The following is a 21158-nucleotide window of genomic DNA, read 5'->3' as shown; positions in this document are numbered from 1 at the left end:
GTGAGAAGCTTCATCATGCAACAAGACACTGACCCTGGCACAAAAAAGGACTTCATCAGGGGAGAAAGAGAGGAATTCAATCACCAAACCTTAACCCAATAGAGCATGCATTTGACTCCCCAAGAGACAAACAAGAAAGGCAGGAGGGTGCAGAAAAGGCCTGGAAACAGATTCAGCCTCAGGCTCGCAGCCTCGATGCAGTGATTGCAAACAAGGGTTATGCCCCCAAAAATTAAATATCACTCACTTTGTCTGTTCCACTACTTTTGCCCACTTGAAAATTGTGTTGCTTCAGATTAAAAGTGCTCTGTCCTGAGTTGTTGAACACATATCTAAAATCTATCATGAAACAAAAGCTGGAATTATGATTTTTTTTTTTTTTTTTTTTGGTCTCATATTCATCTGATCTGAAACTCAAAGGTCTTCAGTCTACAAGAATAACAAATGAATTGACCTCCATGTTTCAACACTTTTGGAGGAGACTGAAAATGTAAACATCTACGTTAGCAGTAGAGTTAATAATGACAATGTTGGTATTTTTTTTTCGCTGTATTTCTTTATTTTGCGTTAGTTCCTATGGAGAAATGAGCACAGCCCAGCAACGTCATTTATTGCTCTTCCTGACAAATGGGAGGGTTCAAAACCACTTCCTGACAGATATTTTCACAGTTAAACTTAAACAGCATTAGTATGTACAACTTTTCACATTTTATTTAATACCTGCAGATTTCATTTTTATTTTTTTTAACTCCTTTGCCTGGCAATATGGAAAAGCTCCCCCCCCCCCACCCCACCCCAACCCAACCCAAAAAATCTGTGACATTTCGATACTTTTCGACCGCCGTCACACACCTTCCGGTTTAGGTCGTGTTCGCCATTTTGGATGGGTGAATTCAGGTAATCACACGTAACGTAGCAGAAATCATTTCAGAAAGGTGTATGAATGGGGGTGCACTGTTATGTTATCTGTTGCTCAAACGAAAGTGGGAGTTGTGAAGCGTCCTTTCAATTGCCAGCTGTGGTCAAGAACCAGGGTGAGAAAAATGAGCTGTTATCAACCAAACGGCGACAACTGTGGCTGTCTCGTACCGGCTGAGCCAGCCAAAAACCTTCCCTTATGTCAGACTTTGCTCAGAGAATTTTGTTCTTGGTAGGGCCGACATAATACTCGTGTGTGACACGTATTGCATCATGTCTCTCAAAATCGACATTTTCTGTCAACCCACGAAAGCAACTAACACTGAACTGAATCTCCCCACAGGACTCTATATTGAATCCGTCTTAATCTTTATTTCATTGTTTCACATATTCCATTTTTTCCATCCCTCCAAAGTGACGGTTCTGTGCACGTTTGCAAAAACGAAAATAACAATCTACACCTCTCTTGTTGGTGTAATCGACATAATTTAACACAATCACGTGAATGAATACTTTCGACGGCATTCATTCAGAAATGAAGTAGCCTCAGCCTCCGTATTTAAATTGCATCGTGCGCTGCACTAACCCTAGCAGTGTGCTTACAATGGATAGCGAACACGCATGACGAACCCAACCATCGATGAATTGGTTGTAGGCCTCCAGACCTTTGTAATGCTTGAGTTGCTCCGTGGTATAAGCGCTTGTCGAGAAGAGGAGATAGTTGACGACGTTTGGATAGGTTACCGACGCCCACAGTTCGAAATTCTTACTCCCTTTGTGTTTCCCCGAGGCATATGGATCAATATTGTCGATCAAAGCGCACTTCTTGTCGCAACGGTCCCTTCAAACATCTAATGAGCTCCGATAAGTCTTTTTACCCATCATGCGTCACTTTTAAGTCGTACGAACATTTGCGTAACTCTGATCTGGTTGCAAAAACAAGAGTGAACGGCGCGTCAGTAGAGTGAACCCATCCAAAATGGCCGCGTGCCCCGGACGTGGTCACGTGGTCGAAAACTATAAGCAAATGGCAACCGGAAGCGTGAGGGGAGGCGCCTCGGTTGATTGGTTCCCTGCCTGGAAGTCGATCGATCCTACATTGTACGTATTAGGAGTTCAATTTTGGTCTTGACAGTTTACCAAAAAAGGACTGCAAAAAAAAAAAAAGAGAAACACTGGAGGGTGTTCCACACTTTGAATGTTTTTAAAAAAAAAGAAAAACATTTAAAACAAACGAAAAAAAATCTCTGGGTCAGTGTTAAAGGAGACAATGAAAAATTTGTTTGCATCCAAACAGTTGTAAAATTAAACTGGCAAATTTGATTAGCTGCCTACTTTTTTCCCCTAATTTGTCAGCGTAATCCTTTCACCCCACTTGGCAAATAATGGGGCAGCTGACGAGAACGCCATTGACTCTGCTGGACCAAAATGCAGAGCAGCGGTGCCTCCACAATATTTGATGGCGTGGCGAAAGCCATTTTTGGAGGGTGGCTGACACTCGCTGATCTAACTTTACTGCAGACGATGCAAACCGGGGGGGGGGGGGGGGGGGTTTGATGGTGCCCCTGGTCCAGAGCCAATTAACCCATTCAGCTTAAGCACAATCGTGTGGCACAAGTTAAGCAGAGCTCCAGTGGCTTCTGATGTAGGAACGCTTTGAAATTGGGGGCCTGTCTCCTTTAAAACAACCTAATTCAGTGTTAAAGCCAACCAAAATAAAAGCACCGCTCGAAAAGCTGCATCGCATACAGCGTGAAAATGAGACCCACTTCCTCGTAGCAACAGAATCAAAGTCCAGTGATTGGCTGGTGAACAACGAATAGCATTAAGACAACAGCGTAAGGCAAGGCGCACGACCGCTCGCTCGTCTGTCTTCCTGGGCTGCCGGGGCCGGAGAGGTTGCGCTCCGGTCCTGACTTCGGAACGGGACCCGATGCGTCACAGTGTTCGTATTTTGGCGGGTCGGAGAGGAAGACGAGTGTGAGAAAAGTGCGAGTGTTCACATGACGCTTTCGAAGATGATGACTTTGTCGTCATCGCCGGCGGGCGACAGCGAGCTGATCGGCTTGACGTCGGGCGCCATGTACTCCAGGTGGTGGCCCCCCCACACCGGGCTGGTCAGGCGGGCCCAGCGCTGCAGACACAAAGCAGCAAGGTCATAAATCGATGTTCCGCATTGAAATGCTCAAGTGCCATCAACCTGTTCCAGCTCCCAAAACATCCATTTTCTTAGCTGCTTACCCTCACAAGGGTCTCAGAAGTGCTGGAGCCTATCCCAGCTGTCAATGGGGAGGAGGCGGGGTTCACCCTGAACTGGTTGCCAGCTAATCGCGGGGCAATCGCGAGACTAACAGACGCACTCACAGTCACACCTAGGGGCAATTTAGAGTGTCCAATTACGCTGTTTTTGGGATGTGGGAGGAAACTGGAGTGCACCCAGGCACGGGGAGAACATGCAAACTCGGGTCCTCAGAACTGTGAGGCCAACGCTTTACCAGCTGATCCACTGTGCCGCCTCCTCCCAAAACAGTTGTGTTACATTATCAAGCAGAGAAAAAAATGAAAAAATACACCACTCAGTTCGCTGGCTTGTAACTGGAATATTGCCTCGCAATGCAAAGCAAAAAAAAAATTGATCAAGCAACCACTCATAACTCAAAAAACTAATGGGTCTGTTGTATGTACAGTACATAAACGTATTAAGTGTATTATGATGATTTTGTATGACGGAGCGGTGTGAACTCTGACCTGCGCGAAGGAGCCTTTGGCGCGGAAGAGTTTGTAGAGCAGACCCAGCGGGATGCACAACATGGACGACAGCCCCAGACACCAGCCGACCACCTCACCCCACCACGGGTACACGTAGGTGGTGTTGTACGTCAGCCCCTTGTAGTTGACCAGGTGGAACAGGAAGATGCCCTGCAAAAGTCCCACAGTTGCCGCGGGAACCCTCCCGAATGATTCATTTCATCCACAAAACTGATTCAAGAAAGTTTGGGGATTACGTAGAAAGTGCATATACGCACACTCGAGCATTACTTTGAAAAACATGAAACAGACACGACTCCTTTTGAGAATACGGATGAGCATCTTCGGCTCAAACGATCGAGCAAGAGGATTTGAGAAGTGCGTCTTACGTTCGAGCACACGAGAAGTTACCAGCGACGTACCAAGCACACGCACGGCGTGACGAAGGACCAGCACCACTTCATCCAGGGCAGCGGCCGGTAGCCAATCATACGCGCCACGTCGTCCATGAAGCGGTCGGCACCTGCCTTGGGACGACATCGTCATCATTGACATCGCCGCCGAGTGTTAAAAAAAAATTGATGTCTATAAAATAGATATTTTTAGGAGTTTGCATCTTCTCCCCGTAGAAAAAAAAACAACTTTTCAATCCATAGATAAAAATGTTGATGTTTCAGATTTTTTTTTTAATTGTATTTTTTACATGAAGTTGGGCCTATTATTAGTCAAGGTACCAGTTTAAATTTCAAACCAGCAAATCAGATTCACCCAATAGTTTTGCTGCCTCAGTCATATTTGAACAAAAAACAAAAAAAATTCTTCTTGTATAGCACTTCTCCGACTGGTGCGCGAGAGCCGAGCCCAGCTGACTTTGGACAAGAAGCCATGTACACCCTGCAGCCTGGACTGGTCGCCAGGGCACGTACAGACAAAGAATCTGTAACACTCGCATTCCCAGCTGAGGATAATTTGGAGGTTTCGATGACCCTAACGTGCATGTTTTTGGACATTAAGTTAAAAATGATACAGTCACTCACTTTTGACGAGCGCAAGCGTGCGTAAAAGTTGTTACGAGTAGAAATACATAGAAGTTGAAAGATGTCACTTATTTTGTGTAGTCTTGACATCGATTTAGGTGTTTATTTCATAAATGTTGTGAACTAAACAAGCATGCTCCAAAACAACCGGCATTCACCCGGAAACAGGAAATGCATGTTAACCCTACTGAGCATGTACAGAAGTTAGGCCGAAAGCGCATGTTCAGAGCTGCTTCACGTACTGCGAGCGCATTTACGTCGAAAGTCATCAACGTCATGAGCCAAAGCAAAGGAAATTCCGTTACACTAGGGGTGCGCAACGTGTCGATCGCGAGGCAGTTTTGGTTGATCATGACGTGACGGCGTGCCCCAAAAAAAAAAAAAAAAAAACACCACTATCAGTTGAAATTGGAAATGATCATTTGTGAGTTTGAAATGTTCATTTTCTATTTTGGTTATGTATTTGTTTATCCATCCATCCATTTTCTTTGCTGCTTATCCTCACCAGGGTCGCGGGGAGTGCTGGAGCCTATCCCAGCTGGGCACATCGAGACAGACAACAGTCGCACTCACAATCACACCTATGGGCAATTTAAAGTCTTCAATTAATGTTGCATGTTTTGGGGATGTGGGAGGAAACCGGAGTGCCCGGAGAAAAGCCACGCAGCCACTGGGAAGACATGCAAACTCCACACAGGGAGGGCTGGGATTGAACCCGGGACCTCAGAACTGTGAGGCCAACGCTTTACCAGCTGAGCAACCGTTTATTTTATTTTTAATTTAGTTACGCTATATTAATCCAATAACTTATTTGAAGGTCTTGAGATTCCATCCCTAATCACACCCGCAACGTTATCTGCGAGCATGACTGACCTCACCCGTACAATTTTCAAATGTGAGTGGAAACTCGGCTATGTGGTTTACGATACGCTTGATCGTAGCGGTGCACTGCGTTCGACGTGCGCCACGCGATGTGCTCGTACCGTAGACCCAGGACACCACGACGCATTCCCAGCACGCCTGCCACAGGAGCGTCATCCCGCTGGCCGAGTAGTAGTCAAACAACTGGAACACGTACATTCCTCCCTGCGAGCGCAAACAGAGTTGGCGGTTCGATTCCCGTCCGGACGCGCAAGCGCCGACCGCTGACCTGTGTCACCATGGAGATGTCGATGATGAAGCACAGGAAGCAGACGAGGGCTACGGCCAGCTCCCTCTTGTAGCGGTGCTCGTATTTGCCGGGGAACAGATCCAGAATGCCCGTCACAAAGCCTTCCACGCCGACGAACTAAACACACGCACGTCGTGAATGACGCACGATGTAGTTTTGTGTGTGTGTGTGTGTGTCCGTGTCACCTGACTGTCCAGACCGAGCAGCAGCAGCATGAAGAAGAAGAGCCCGGCCCACAACGGAGCCACCGGCATCAAGCTGACTGCCTTGGGATACGCGATGAACGCCAGACCGGGACCTGCGGGGCGCACAGACTCAGTATTTGGCTTCAAGGTGACGTGAGGAGCAAAGCCAGGAGGTCACCTGACTCGGCGACCTGCGAAATGTCCACGCCCTGCTCGGCCGCCATGAAACCCAGAATGGAGAAGACCACGAAGCCGGCGAAAAAGCTGGTCCCGCTGTTAATCAGCGCCAGCACGAAGGCGTCTCTGGCGGCAGAAGAACACAAACGCTGAGCGGCGGCCCGCTGGCGCTCCACCGTGGCGCCGCTGACCGCGACCGCGCCGCGTACTTGTAGCAGTCGTTGTTGAAGCGGTTGTAGCTGCCCAGAGCCGTCAGAGCTCCCAGACCGATGGCGTACGAGAAGAAGACCTGCGTGCCGGCGTCGATCCACACCTGCGGGGTTGACGCCTCACAATGGATGGGCTCGGCCACACGCGTGCGCACGTGGGCAAATCTACAACATCTCACAAACTCCGTTTGTGCGATTTTCTTTCTGACGTTCAGTTCATCAACTCACATGAGTTTACGGGGCCCACGCACGACATGGCGGACACACTACGACGTACATCCGTGACCTCAAAGATCTTCGACTCACCTGAGCCTCCTCCAGCTTGGACCAATCAGGTTTGATGTAGTACATAATGCCGTCGAACGCACCGGGGAGTGTGACTCCGCGGACCAGCAGGATGATCAGTACCACGTACGGGAAGGTGGCAGTGAAGTACACGATCTGAAACGCACTCGCAGGGTTAGCGTTAGCTTTAGCGCCTCTTTTCGACGCGTAGCATTACTCAAATGTGGATGTTGTAGCAAAGGGCCGGGTACATAATGAGGTGCACTTACCGCATTTACTCTACTATACTTGATATCATCAAGAGGCCCAAAATATTTGTGGCATTCATTTTGTAATTGATCCCCACAGATTTATTGATCAAATGATATTAATGTTAATGTGGACTTTCAACACGGCTCATCCAAGTTGGGGTCGAGGGCGCTGGAGAGTAACCCAGCTGATTCCGGGCGAAAGGCAGACTACACCCTGAACTGGTCGCCGGTGAATCGCAAGGCGCGTTGATCATTTCTTTCTTTTTCATACATACCCAACGTGTACATACTGTACATCGCAGGTGTCAAACTCAAGGCCCGGGGACCAGATCCGGCCCGCCGCATGATTTTTATGTGCCCCGCGAAGGCAAATCATGTACGTCAACTTCCGTTACTCTCGTTCAAATCTGTACCAACATTTCAAATTTTCTATTCATCAATCATATCGTTGGGGTATTGCAAGCGTTTTTACATTACCAAACATCAACAATAGTCGAAAAACCCATTACCCCTGGTTTCTGAGTTTCACGTGTCAATATGATGAGGCGATAAACGATTTTTAAGGTTTCACAGTCATAACGGCCCTCTGAGGGAAACTGGAACTGCAATGTGGCCCGCGACAAAAAATGAGTTTGACTCCCCTGCTGTACGTGAATCGCCGCGACTGCCGTGGAGAAAGCAAAAGAGAGACCGGAAATAGGAGGCCATCTTCCCATAACGTGTGCGGTCGACATATCTGTATATATATATATATATATATATATAAAAAATAACGCGTCCAGGGTGCACCCCACCTCTCGCCCGAAGTCAGCTGGGATGTGCACCAGCAACCCTTGAGGAGGAGAACCAACCGCTACAGAAAATGGATTCATTGTAATTCATTCAAAAAAATTTAAAAAATGAACATCTTACATTTAAATTGAACATGTTGTGCATTTTATTTAATAAAATTGGTTAATTAATTAGAATTAAATACATGACGAATAACATGATTTAAATAGTCTTTATTAGTTTAATAATTTTACTAAAATATATAAAATGGCCTTATATGTTTGTATTCATTATTAAATAGAATAGTATTTATTCAATCAATAATTAAATTAATAAAATAACTGAAGTGACTGTATATTGATGAGTTCATATATATATATATATATATATGTATATATACACACTGTATTTTAATTTTAAAAATAAACAATTTAACATACGCATTTACGATTTATTGAAATAATAGGGAGTAATTATTACATGATAGGTAAAATGAGAATTACATATTATTTCAGTATCCAACCATGTATCCATTTTCTGAGGCACTTATCCTCACGAGGGTCACGGGATTGCTGGAGCCTATCCCAGCTGACATCGGGCAGGAGGCGGGGTACACCCTGAACTGGTCGCCAGCCAATCGCAGAGCACATGGAGGCAGATAACTGTCGCACCTACATAACAAATATAATAATGCTGTTATTTGATTATCAAGGTCAAGATATTACTTGTGGATTTATTATTTTTGCCTATTCAATGATTAAATACTTCAAATCAAGTAATTTGTCGGTAAAACCATTAAAATGAGTGTATTTATGAAAGCCAAAAATACATATACATTTAATATTTATTTGTATCAAATAATTGATAAAACAATTGGAACCAAATCACCTATTATTAACATAATAAAAAGAAACAAATCAACATTTTTACATTTGCATTTATATTTTTCGTTTATTTTATTTAATAATGTTTAAATTCACTCTTATCAAATTGATTAAAAATAATAACTATTAACAATTATTAGCTAATTTAACAAATGTTCTTCAACAGTTGGTTATTTAATTCTAACTGAATAAATGATCAAAAGGAAAATGAAAACAAATGAGTATTTGCTATTTTTGCGGTAAGAAGGAGGCCAGTGACCAAAGGGTCGTAATTCGATTCCTCCGACAGGCAGCGCGCCCCCATGTCCCTCCGTGTGCACGTCAAAGCCGAGCATTCCCAACGTCATAGCTGCAATACACATATGATTTTCATGTGATGCGTTATGTAACATTGCTGCGCACACGCGCACACACACACACACGCCGTGCCTCTCGGTCACGTCCCACTGCAGAATAAATGACCCCTCCCCCTTCTGGCAAAGGACCAACCGCAGGCTTCCGGATCATCGCCTCGCCGTGTCTTCCTCCCAGCATCGTCACCGCGGCAACGCTTAGTCTACCATATGACTGCGAGTGTGCGCCGCTAGACCCAGTGCACGTGCACGCACGCATGCATAAGTTTGACCGAACGACTTGTTTGGTTTGACAGCTGACGACGTCAACTTTGACCTTGCATCAGTGCACCAAAAGGACTCTCTTTCTCTCTCTCACACACACACGCAGACTTGCGCGAGGACACGATGACAAGGTCAGCACATCCTCCATTTATAAATCGTGCCCTCATTCTAAGCCGGCCTGACTCCACGCTCGCTCGCTCGTCGACGTCGCTGACTGATAATGCGAGCGCCGCGAGTGCCCGTGCTGCTGGCGTGTCGTCACTAGCGTGTCGTTGCCGTGTTTTACCTTTCCAGTGGATTTGACCCCCTTCCACACGCAGAAGTAGACGAGCAGCCACACGGTGATCAGACACAACAGCAACTCCCAATTGACGTGACCCGGATCGTCTAAGCCCGATGAGATCTTCAGAACCTTGTTCCTGTACACACGCACGCATGTCACCTGACAAAAAAATGTCACATTACCCGACACCATACATTGCTGTGAAAAAGTAATGGCCCCCCTTCTCAAATATTTCCATAATTTTTCAACTTGAATGTTTAAGATCATCAAACAAATGTAAGTAGACAAATATAAGACAAGTGAACTGAAAATGCTATTAAATGAAATGTGATTTCATTTAATAAGGGGAAACAAATCTATTTTAAGTTGTGTGGCCTCGTGTGAAAATCACGAAATAATTGTGGCTAATCAGAATTTCTCGTTACTTTTGACTGATCACAGCCAAGTGTGATGACCTCCAAACCTGTTCATATACTATATGTCAGGTGACACGTTACATGACAGGACACACTGCCCTTGGCATTCATTTCATGTCATATGACAATGTATGTAACGCACCACATTACCTGACACGTGTACACAACATCACACGATGACACTCACTACACCTCACACAACACACGAACACGGCCAGACGCGACATGTCAAGTGACACGTGACACGACACACACGTAACATTTGCCATCGTATCCCACGATTCAGACACACTACAAGTCAGCAGGACTCACTCCCAGAACTCGATGATGGGCGATACGGCGTGGGCCAGCTGGGCGCAGGTGTGGTTGCTGCCAGCGACGGTGGTGTTGTCACTGGCGTTTTTGCAGTGATGCACGCTGAAGGCGTCCACACAGGAGTTGGTGTTCCAGGGGTTGTCGCAGGTGGACCACGGCAGGGTGGCACTGAATGACTTGATGAGGTAGTAGAAGGCCCATGCCAGCACCATGATGTAGTACGTGTTACAGAAGAACATCATCACCATGGACGCGTAGCCCAGACCTAAACACAAAATGTATAGGACGCTTGTTCTTTTGACACTTCCAAAACATGCCTTTCTAGTACCACCACCATCTTCTTCTTTTCCTTTCGGCTTGTCCCGTTAGGGGTCGCCACAGCGTGTCATCTTTTTCCATCTAAGCCTATCTCGTGCATCCTCCTCTCTCACACCGACTGTCCTCATGTCCTCCCTCACCACATCCATCAACCTTCTCTTTGGTCTTCCTCTCTCTCGCCCTTTTTTCCAGGCAGCTCCATCCTCAACACCCTTCTACCAACGTACTCTCTTCTCTCTCGCCTCTGGACATGTCCAAACCATCTAAGTCTGCTCTCTCTCTCACCTTGTCTCCGAAACATCCAACTTTGGCTGTCCCTCTACTGAGCTCATTTCTAATCCTACCCAACCTGCTCACTCCGAGCGAGAACCTCAACATCTTCATTTCCGTCACTTCCAGTTCTGCTTCCGCCATTTTTTTTTTCACCTGCTTCTACAATTGCAAACAGGAAGTGGCTCAGAGCTAATCCCTAATGGAGTCCCACCTCCATCTCAAATTCTTCACGGCTTCACCGCTGTTCTGCTCCCATCACACACGTCCTGTACTATTTTAACACACTTCTCCGCCACACCAGACTTGCGTATGCAGTACCACAGGTCCTCTCTCGGTACTCTGTCATAGGCTTTCTTCTCTAGATCCACAAAGACACAATGTAGCTCCTTCTGACCTTCTCTGTACTTTTCCACGAGCATCCTCAAGGCAAATAATGCATCTGTGGTACTCTTTCTAGGCATGAAACCATATTGTTGCTCGCAGATACTGACTTCTGTCCTGAGTCTAGCCTCCACTACTCTTTCCCGTAACGTCATTGTGTGGCTCATCATCTTTATTCCTCTACAGTTCCCACAGCTCTCAACATCTGCCTTGTTCTTAAAAATGGACACCAACACACTTTTCCTCCATTCCTCAGGCATCTTCTTACCCACAAGCATTCTCTTAAAGAAGCTGATCAAAAACTTTACAGCCAGCTCTCCAAATTACGTCCATACCTCCACAGGTATGTCATCAGAAACAACTGCCTTTCCATTTTTCATCCTCTTTCTGTACCTTTCTAACTCCTTCCTTTTTAATCAATGCTACATCCATCTCCCTTTCTTCCCTCTCCTTTTCCTCATTCATTGCATCCTCAAAATATTATTTCCATCTCTCCAGCACACTACTGGCACCAGTCAACACATTTCCTTTGCTATCCTTAATCACTCTAACCTGCTGCACATCCTTCCCATCTCTATCCCTCTGCCTGGCCAACCTGTAGAGATCCTTTTCTCTTTCTTTCGTGTCCGACCTGGTGTACATGTCGTCATATGCCTCTTGTTTAGCCTTCGCGGCCTCTACCTTTGCCCTACGTCGCATATCGATGCACTCCTTTCGCCGCTCCTCAGTCCTTTCAGTGTCCCACTTTTTCTTTGCTAACCTCTTTCCTTGTATTTTGGGGTTCCACCATCAAGTTTCCTACTCCCGTTTCCTACCAGAAGACACACCAAGTACTCTCCTACCTGCCACTCTGAATATCTTGGCAGTAGTATTCCGGGAGCTCCTCCTGTCCATCGAGAGCCCGTCTCACCTCTTTCCTCAAGGCCGCACAACATTCTTCCTTTCTCAGCTTCCACCACATGGTTCTCTGCTCTACCTTTGTCTTCTTAATCTTCCTACCCACCACCAGAGTCATCCTACACACCACCATCGTACGCTGTCGAGCTACACTCTCCTCTACCACTACTTTACAGTCAGTAATCTCCTTCAGATTACATCGTCTGCACAAAATATAATCCACCTGCGTGCTTCTACCTCTACCGCTCTTGTAGGTTACTCTATGTCCGTGTCACTTCTGGGGGAAAAAAAAGTGTTCACTACAGCCATTTCCATCTTTTTTGCTAAATTTATCTGGTTGACGGTGCCGCAGGCGGACGTTGTTATCCCAGGTCATGACCTGATGCATCCCTTCCTGATGCAACCCTCTGCATTTATCCGGTCTTGGGACCGGCCTACACTTTTCACTGTCTTGTGCCCCCCATTGGGCTGTATGACGTACCACCATCATGATCGACATCCAAGGTTAAACTCAACTTAATTGTACTTAGCAAATGTACAACACTGGATTGAAAACAGCTAAAGCCGCTGAAACTTTATGCACAGTTTGAAAGTTTAATTCAGTGATTCTTTCGTGGAGCACTCGAGGGAGGCCATATCCCTCATTTTGAGGACCACTTGTATCTCCGTATTGAGAACCATGTGCAGGACTCTGTGAATCCTGCTACCGAAATACAAGTGACTCACTCATACAGCATACTTCAACTTCCCGATGACACTATTGGGTCAATAAGTAGAGGGCGTGGCCTACCTTTAAATAGCGGTGCGATATTCCACACGTTGATACTTCCCGCCTTCATGAACTGACCCAGTGCAATCTCCAGGAAGAAGATGGGCACCCCGCCCACGAAGACGATCAGCAGGTAAGGGATGAGGAAGACGCCTGAGCAGGAACACAGAGGAAAGAGTGTTCCTCAGTGACCTCATTAAGTTAACCATTAACCTGCTCTACTTTTTGCCCATAATGTTTAACTGTTAATTTTGCAGAAGTTCCATTGGTGTAGTAATACTGCTCTTCATCAATCTGTACAGTACGTTGACTTACATGGTACATGTTGTCGTATGTTGTGCAAAAAGATCAAGCTGTCAAGTAGTGGGTCACAACTTAGCTTGTGGCGCAACGGTATCAGGTTTGAGACCAGCTAACGAAAACAGTACGCAAATGGACGCAACGTGGATGTTGAGTATTGAAAGGGAAACGTAGATATTAACAAAAAGGCGCTTTTCAGCGCTCACGTCGGCGGAATCCCATCACGCGCACACGAACGGCTCAGAGCAGAACGTGCGACGCGTTAGCACACTAAGCCGAAGCCAGGGCTACACTTAGCAAACTAATCTGCCTAATCCCAGCTAAGTCAGTGTGGTAATTGAGTTTTTATTTCTTATTTTTAGAAAAACAACTGGATAACAAACAACTGTATTTACAAAGGAAAATTGAAAACAGCCCTTGCTAAACATGACTAAGACAAACGTACGCAGTCAACAACAGCACTCAACTGAGCTGGATGATCATGATGACGATGGCGGCGCGCACAGATGTAGCCCTATCAGCACTTCTTTTATTTTGTCTTAGTTTTTCGGCCTCAGCACTACACTGGTACACCCGCCAGGAACTTTTGGACCTCGGATACTGACACTAAACAGCAGGCTTGAGTGACTTTCACCGAACGCAGCATCCCAGACGAGCTAACGAGACCAGCGGACCTGCCATCTGGAAGGCAGTACAGATGCAAAAAAGCAAGAACAGGTGGACAAAGCTCACAAAATGAGCACATGAGACATGGAACACAGGAAACATGAAACAAAGCCAACCCATCTAAAATGGGCTTTGTGGCATAGTCTAGGCCATGGCATCGTGGATGTCATGTCTTCTGGGACAACGAACCACGGACTCAAAAGTTCAAAAGCCAGCATCTGCAGTGATAAGAGGTTGCGTTAGTGCTCACGGCATCCGTAACTTACACATCTGTGAAGGCGCCATTATGGCTTAAAGGTTCACACAGGTTTTGGAGGAACATATGCTGCCATCGAAGCGACGTCTTTTTCTGGGATGCCCCTGCTTATTTCAGCAAGACAATGCTAACCCACATTCTGTACGTGTTACAACAGTGTGTCTTTGTAGTACTAGACAGGCGTGCCTGCAGTCCACACCTGTCTCCCATTGACAAAGTACGGCCCATTATGAAGCGTAAAATATGACAACTGAGACGCCGGACTGTTGAACAGCTGAAGCTGTACATCAAGTGGGAATGGGAAAGCTACAAAGCTTCAACAATTATTGTCCTCAGCTCCCGAATGTTGTTAAAAGCAAAGGTGACATAACACAGTGACAACATGATAACCATTTGTCCCAACATTTTTGGAACGTGTTGCAGCCATAAAATTCCAAGTTAATGATTACTTTCTAAAAACAATAAAGTTTATCAGTTTGACCATAAAATATCTTGCCTTTCAAGTGTTTTCAATTAAACATAGGTTGAAAGAGATTTGCAAATGATTGCAAATCATGATGTCAAATCATCAACACAATATCCATCCATTTTCTTCACCGCTTATCCTCACAAGGGTCGCAGGGAGTGCTGGAGCCTATGCCAGCTGTCAACGGGCAGGAGGCAGGGTACACCCTGAACTGGGTGCCAGCCAATCGCAGGGCACATCAAGACAAACAGCCGCACTCACAATCACACACAATATCCCAACTTAATTGGAATTTGATTTGTTTTACCTCGGTGTCAGAAAGTGTCACATTCAGTGTAGTTTATGTTGTAGCAAATACTGTAACTTCTAACTCCAACATAACCCAACTATTTATCCGCGAAATTAGCATGCGAGCGAGTGTCACGCCGACATGTGTGACAAGTCAGTGGCACGCGTTTCATCGCTGCGATTCGACGCCAACGAGTGGACAGAAGGACGTAAGCAAACTAACGACTTGCTGAGTCCCAATGAGCTGGCGTCAAGCTGATTTGACAGGGGGGGCCTCCGCTCCAGCGGGTGGCGCTGGTCGCCAATTTCTGGCGGCATCACCTGCTGGTTAGCCAATAGGATTAAAGGATTACTGTCAACCCGCGCTAAACTGCGGCGCACGTGGTGCCAGCGATGACCACGTCACAGTTGTACCACTGAAAATATCCAGCGCCTTTGAACTCCGCGGCACGCCCTCCTCATCGCCGTGGCAACGAACCATCAATGGTCAGGAAAGAGGAGGGGCAAAAGACAGGTTACTGTGGCAACCAGACGTATGTTTCATCCAAAAGACGAGTGGAATCTTGCACAAACACAAGCAAAACAAAAACACATAAAAAACACACACATGCACAAATAAATCACACAAAGACAAATACACACAGTCACACAACACACACAAACATATCGTACATTCAGGCACAACGCAGTTTATTTAATGAAGTCCAGGCCTCCGAGTGACCTTGAGTTCCATCGCACTACCAGCGTGAGTTCCATTGCAATAACAGCGCGCGCCGGGGTGAATGAAAACGTGTGTGACGGAATCACTGAAGGAAAGAAAGGAATAGGAGCGCTAAGATTAGCCGTTAACAAAGGTCCGAGCCGACATGGCCGCACAGAGTCACTGACGGACGGCGGCGTGACCTCCGAGAGGACCCCGACCGAACGGCGCCAAAGTCAGGAGGAGCCTGGCAACGCTCCATCCGAGGAACGTTTGATCTACGTTCCTGCCGTCTTTCTGAGAAGGTGACTGATTGATTTTCTTTGTTTATGGCAGTCTACGACGACCTTTTGACCTTTCTTCGCTGCCGTGTAAGAACAAAACCCAATACTGACCTTCATTTTCACCTTCCTCCTGTGAGAGCGAGCGGACCTTTTACTCCTCGGCAGCCACCCCCCCCCCCCCCATACTCCACCCCCTGCCATCATCGCCATCGTCCTGCTGAGTCAGCAGAAAGATGCTGTGTGTTTAATGCACCAATATTGGACTGCCTCTGGTCCCCATCTGTCAATCAATAATCCCAAGTCCTCTGAGACAAGCCACATGGCAGCCGCGACCGGACAGCTCTAAGCGTTCTTTTAAATTCCGACGTGTGCTTTAAAACTTTATGGCTTGCATCAAGTTGCTGGCTGACCTTCAAACAATAGCTCGCACTGCTGTTGAAACGTTCAACAAGTTCACATTTGTAAACTGAGCCATTAAAATGCCATTTTAGGCGCTTTCTCCGTGCGGAGTTTTTCACCAGAATTGCCATAAACTGATGCTGCTTTTGTCAAGTAGCTCCTTGCTATGTGCAGACATGTTTGATTACGATTGTATTTTTTGGGATAAGATTTACTTGCATAACCGTGACATTTCATCCATACATCCATTTTCTCAGCTGCTTATCCTCACAATTTTGAGTCTTGAATTAAATGACCGTGAATGTTTTGGGGATGTAAGAGGACACCGGAGTGGCCGGACAAAACCGATCCAGGCACAGGGAGAACACGCAAACTCCACACAGGAGGGGCCGGGATTTGAACCCTGGTCTTCAGAACTGTGAAGCAGACGCTCTAACCAGTTGTACTAACCAACTCTAATCAAAAATACAACTTAAATCCACTAATATTATAAGATTTTCTTTAGGAAATAAATGACTTTATATCCTTTAACGAGGAATTTTTATTTTAGAAAAAAATGCAATTTTATTCTTGAGTTGGACTACTTTCTGCCTTTTTTCCTTTTTTAGTTTAGAGAAAAATAATAAATTTCATTTAGATTTTGCTTTGCATTGTCTTTATATTGAAATTAAACATTTCATTATGAGAACTTTAGGGAGAGTCACTGATGGTGTAGTGGCACACACGCCTGCCTTTGGTGCGCGCAGCGTGGGATTGATTCCTGCCCAATGACTGACTGGCGACCACTTCAGGGTGTAGTCCGCCTTTCGCCCGAAGTTAGCTGGGATCGGCTCCAGCTTTCCTGCGACCCTTGTGAGGATAAGCCGCTTGGATAATGACATGACATAACGTTAGGCGGCACTGTGAAACAGCTGTAAACCGCTGGCCTCACAGTTCTGAGGACCGGGGTTGAATCCTGGCCCCACCTGTGTGGAGTTTGCATTTTGTCCCGTGCCTGCGTGGGTTTCCGCCCACAACCCAAAAACGTGCAACATTAATTGGACACTCTAAATTGCCCCTAGGTGTGATTGTGAGTGGGACTGTTGTCTGTCTCAACGTGCTCTGCGATTGGCTGGCAACCAGTCCAGGGTGTACCCCGCCTCCTGCCCGTTGACAGCTGGGATAGGCTCCAGTACTCCCGTGACCCTTGTGAGGATAAGCAGCTAAGAAAATGGATAGATATAACTTTTTTTCCCATTTTAGCATCCATTTTATCTCAGTGACTTTATTCTCTTATTCTGTCTGCATTTACTTTCTTCCTTGCTTTCCTATTCATTTTTATTTGAACATAATCCAAGTATTCTGGTATTGTTCTATCTTTTTTGGGACACTTATATCATGACTTTCTTTTTTAAATGTGACTTTTGCCATCATATAATTAGATGTTTATTCTTTTATAACAAATTGCTTATCTCGAAGGAATACTATTCCATTAGTGTAACTTTCTGCAGTTGTCACACATGACATTTTTTTAAAAATCATTTTACCACAATTATTTCTCTTTAAACAAAACTCTGGTAGTATTGAGATTTTTTTTTCCCAAAAAACGGACTTATTTTTCCCACGTATGTTATCATGAAATCAATTTTTGAAAAAAAAATCCACTTGATTCTGTGACATTTGGCCTTTTTCCTGGCTTACTAAATTAGTTTTGTATCTTGGTGAAAAATACATCGCAATTCTGTTAATATTGCCTTTTTCGTGTTGTAATATGAAATGTTATCTTAATTTATTCTCTTTTATCTTGATGTGATATTATTATTTTTTTTCTTTTATTACAATTTTTGTATCCTTCTCCCGAATACCTGGATCGTATTATAACATAAAATAATTTGTTGATGACTCTGTGTGAGTCTGTGCCTATCTTGCTGCTGTAAATATCAATCAATGGAAGAAATATCATTTATTTCTGGTAACATTTTCCAAAAAAAAAAAAAAAAACTTTTATGAAATCATTCTCCCAGTTTTCTTTCTTTTTTTTTTTTTTCCCTGTTGGAAGAAATTTGCCAGTGCCGCAGGGTGCTTTGATTTGTTCGCAGCGCGGCTTGACTGCCGTAAGCTGATCTTTGACGCTTTACTTTTCGCTCACCTCCTCCGTTCTTGTAGCACAGGTACGGGAACCTCCAGACGTTTCCCAGGCCCACGGCGAAGCCCACGCACGACATGATGAAGTCCATTTGTCTGCTCCACGTCTCGCGCTCCTGACGAACCAGCGGCGGGGGCGGCTGCGGGGCAGCAACCATGACCACGCCGTCTTTCTTGCACTCGGATCCCGGCCCGGGTCCGTCCGGCCCGGCCGCCATCACCCCCTGGCCGAGGGGACTCCTCGTGGTTTCCTCCGGGGGCAGCAGCGGGCACGAGGAGGGGAGGGGGCGCGCAGCCTCCCTGTCCATCAATCAATCAAAAAAAAAAAAAAAAAAAAAGACCCTCGTTCCAAAATAGCCCAAAGCGGGTTTTTTTTTTTTTTGCCTTTTTTTCACCCTTTTTGTTCACTCCTGTCGACTCGTAGCCGTCAAACAAATGAACAGTGAAACGTTCCCCCCTTCAAAATAAATACATCAACAAATGAGAATCAAACAAAATCAAACGCAAATAAGACCTCCAAAGTGTTCCGACGTCGACGGTCAGAAACAATCCACAAAACACTTGAACGTCAGCTTGAAGAATCGCATCGGCCGAGGGGGGCGTGGGGGGGGTCACCGCCTGACGAGCATGGGGTCGCCGAGTCCTCCTTCCAGTCCGAGCAGAGTGGGGGGGGGGGCACTCGTGGGGGGTAGAGAGTCTTGACCGGAACGAAGACGGACAGCGGCGGCGGTTGGCCGACCCTGATACTGATCCTGTGAGAGCCAGGGCGGCCTGTGAGAGCCTTTTAAAGGGGATGCTGCTTTTGGTGACGTCAAACGCACGCCCCGCCCCCACCTGCCGCTTGACGTCAGAGGCAGGGTCTCCCTCGCACAGCGCAGATGAGTGAGAAAGGCACACTCAACGATTGCCATGTGGAGCGAAGGAGAGAACTGGCGGCTCCACGTACGTGTGCATGTGTAGAATATAGCATTGGTGGTCAAGATGATACATTGCAGAAATGCGGGAAAAAAAAAGCCCATTTCATACAATAATCCACTGTAATGTTCTGGGCATTTTGAACATTCAGTGAGGGTGATGGGACTGCACTAAAATATGAATTTGATGTCAAGTATTGCACAAAAATGTTTTGAAAGATGTACAGTACTTGTTGCCACAAGCTAGTGTGTGTCTGTACAAAATATATATGCTCATGGTGTCATCTGTCTGCACTGTTACGTCTTATGGCAATCGAGCCGCTGTCAATTTATCCGAAGATAAAGAGACATAAACAAGACAAGAATAATAAATAATAATAATTAACGAGACAAGAGAGATAAAGAGACTTCAGAGGCGCAACTGGTTAGAGCGTTGGCCTCACAGTTCTGAGGACCGGGTTTTGAATCCCGGCCCCACCTGTGTGGAGTTTGAATGTTCCCCCTGTGCCGGCGTGGCTTTTCTCCGGGCGCTCCGGTTTCCTCCCACATCCCAAAAACATGCATTTACTGGGGTCTCTAAATTGCCCCTAGGTGTGATTCTGAGTGTGAATAGTTGTCTCTTTGTGCTCTGCTACTGGCAACCAGTACAGGGTGCACCCCGCCTCCATCCCTAAGAAAGCTGGGATAGGCTCCAGCACTCCCGCGACACTTGTGAGCAGAAATGAATTTACAGTTGAGCCCGTACCCCTTTACCTCACCAATTGGATTTCTTTGAAACAAACAAAAAAAAAAACCAAGTCTTTATCTCCCTCGAGTGGAGGCAGAATAAAACTACAACTGGGCGTTCAAATTTCGACCAAAGCAGAACAGGGCAAGCGGTCATCAGCTCACGACGGAGGAGTGTTTAAAACTTCTTAATATGTTTCTATATTTTGTAACTATCTACAGCTGTGACTCGGCACCTCGAAACAGACGAAGCCAAGCTGACGGAGGCTGAGGAGCGCAGCAACTCCCAACAGACCAGCGCCATCCTTCGCGAGCGGCCCATGCTATAGAGACTGTCACTCAAGCTGCAGACGACACCGCTTCCCCAAAAACTAGGATGTCACCCCATGATCAACCCTGATCGACTGAGGCCTGTGATGATGATCGTAAGTGTTGACCAGGAGCGGCTTCAAGATGGCACCTTTCCTCGCCGTTTTAAGAATTTGAACGACCTATCCAAGTACTTCCAGGTCATTTCGCTCAGAAAGAATATTCGGGCTTTTCCAGGAACAAGCCCTGGAACTTTGAGTTCTCGGTAGCAGGAGTTTCTGGGATTCAAGGTTCCTGTAGTTCATGTGGTTCGTGTTTCCATCGCACGTATCAAGTTCGTTTCAGTGAGTAAGACTGATGTTGCTTCTTACTGACACCTGCTGGATCTAAAAAATGTTTCGATTTTAAACTTTCAAGTTGATGTATTATTTAACATCCATCCATCTTCTGAGCTGCTTATCCTCACAAGGTCGCGGAAGTGCTGGATCCTGTCCCAGCTGTCAACAGGCAGGAGGCGGGGTACACCCTGAACCGGTCGCCAGCCAATCGCAAGGCAGATCAAGACAAATAGTCGCACTCACAATCACACCTAGGGGCAATTTAAAGTGTCCACTTAAAGTTGCATGTTTTTAGGATGTGGGAGGAAACGGGAGTGCCCAGAGAAAAGCCAGGCAGGCACCAGGAGAACATGCCAACTCCACACAGGCGGGGTTGGGATTTGAACCCTGAACCACAGAACTGTGAGGACGACGCTTTACAGCTGACCCACCGTGCCGCCTCTTATTTTATATCTTATTATAGTTAAAAAAAAAAAAAAAAAA

The 21158-nt window shown here is 46.0% G+C and overlaps 1 protein-coding gene across 4 annotated transcripts; it reads right to left on the bottom strand.

Annotated features, from left to right (window-relative positions):
• Positions 1–2457: 2457 nt before the first annotated feature.
• slc6a8 (solute carrier family 6 member 8) lies at positions 2458–18696 on the bottom strand. 4 transcript variants are annotated; one of them, XM_061838141.1, is made up of 13 exons: positions 18393–18696; positions 12927–13058; positions 10265–10532; positions 9540–9672; positions 6752–6886; positions 6446–6549; positions 6238–6362; positions 6060–6172; positions 5854–5991; positions 5687–5789; positions 4089–4189; positions 3667–3837; positions 2458–3052 (listed from the first exon to the last, which is right to left on the bottom strand). In XM_061838141.1, exons 1-13 carry the CDS (start codon positions 18694–18696, stop codon positions 2918–2920), a joined length of 1962 nt encoding a protein of 653 aa, XP_061694125.1. In that variant the 3' UTR covers positions 2458–2917. The 4 variants fall into 4 exon arrangements, 3 of the variants coding, with proteins under 3 accessions (XP_061694125.1, XP_061694143.1, XP_061694134.1); XM_061838159.1 differs by lacking the exon at positions 18393–18696 and adding an exon at positions 13673–13701; XR_009797577.1 differs by having other exon boundaries at positions 2917–3052; positions 4089–4193; positions 18393–18695.
• Between the last annotated feature and the right edge of the window lie 2462 nt (positions 18697–21158).

Source organism: Syngnathoides biaculeatus, chromosome 2 (assembly GCF_019802595.1).
Source record: "Syngnathoides biaculeatus isolate LvHL_M chromosome 2, ASM1980259v1, whole genome shotgun sequence".
NCBI lineage: Eukaryota > Metazoa > Chordata > Actinopteri > Syngnathiformes > Syngnathidae > Syngnathoides > Syngnathoides biaculeatus.
This window is presented reverse-complemented; position numbering and strand designations above follow the sequence as displayed.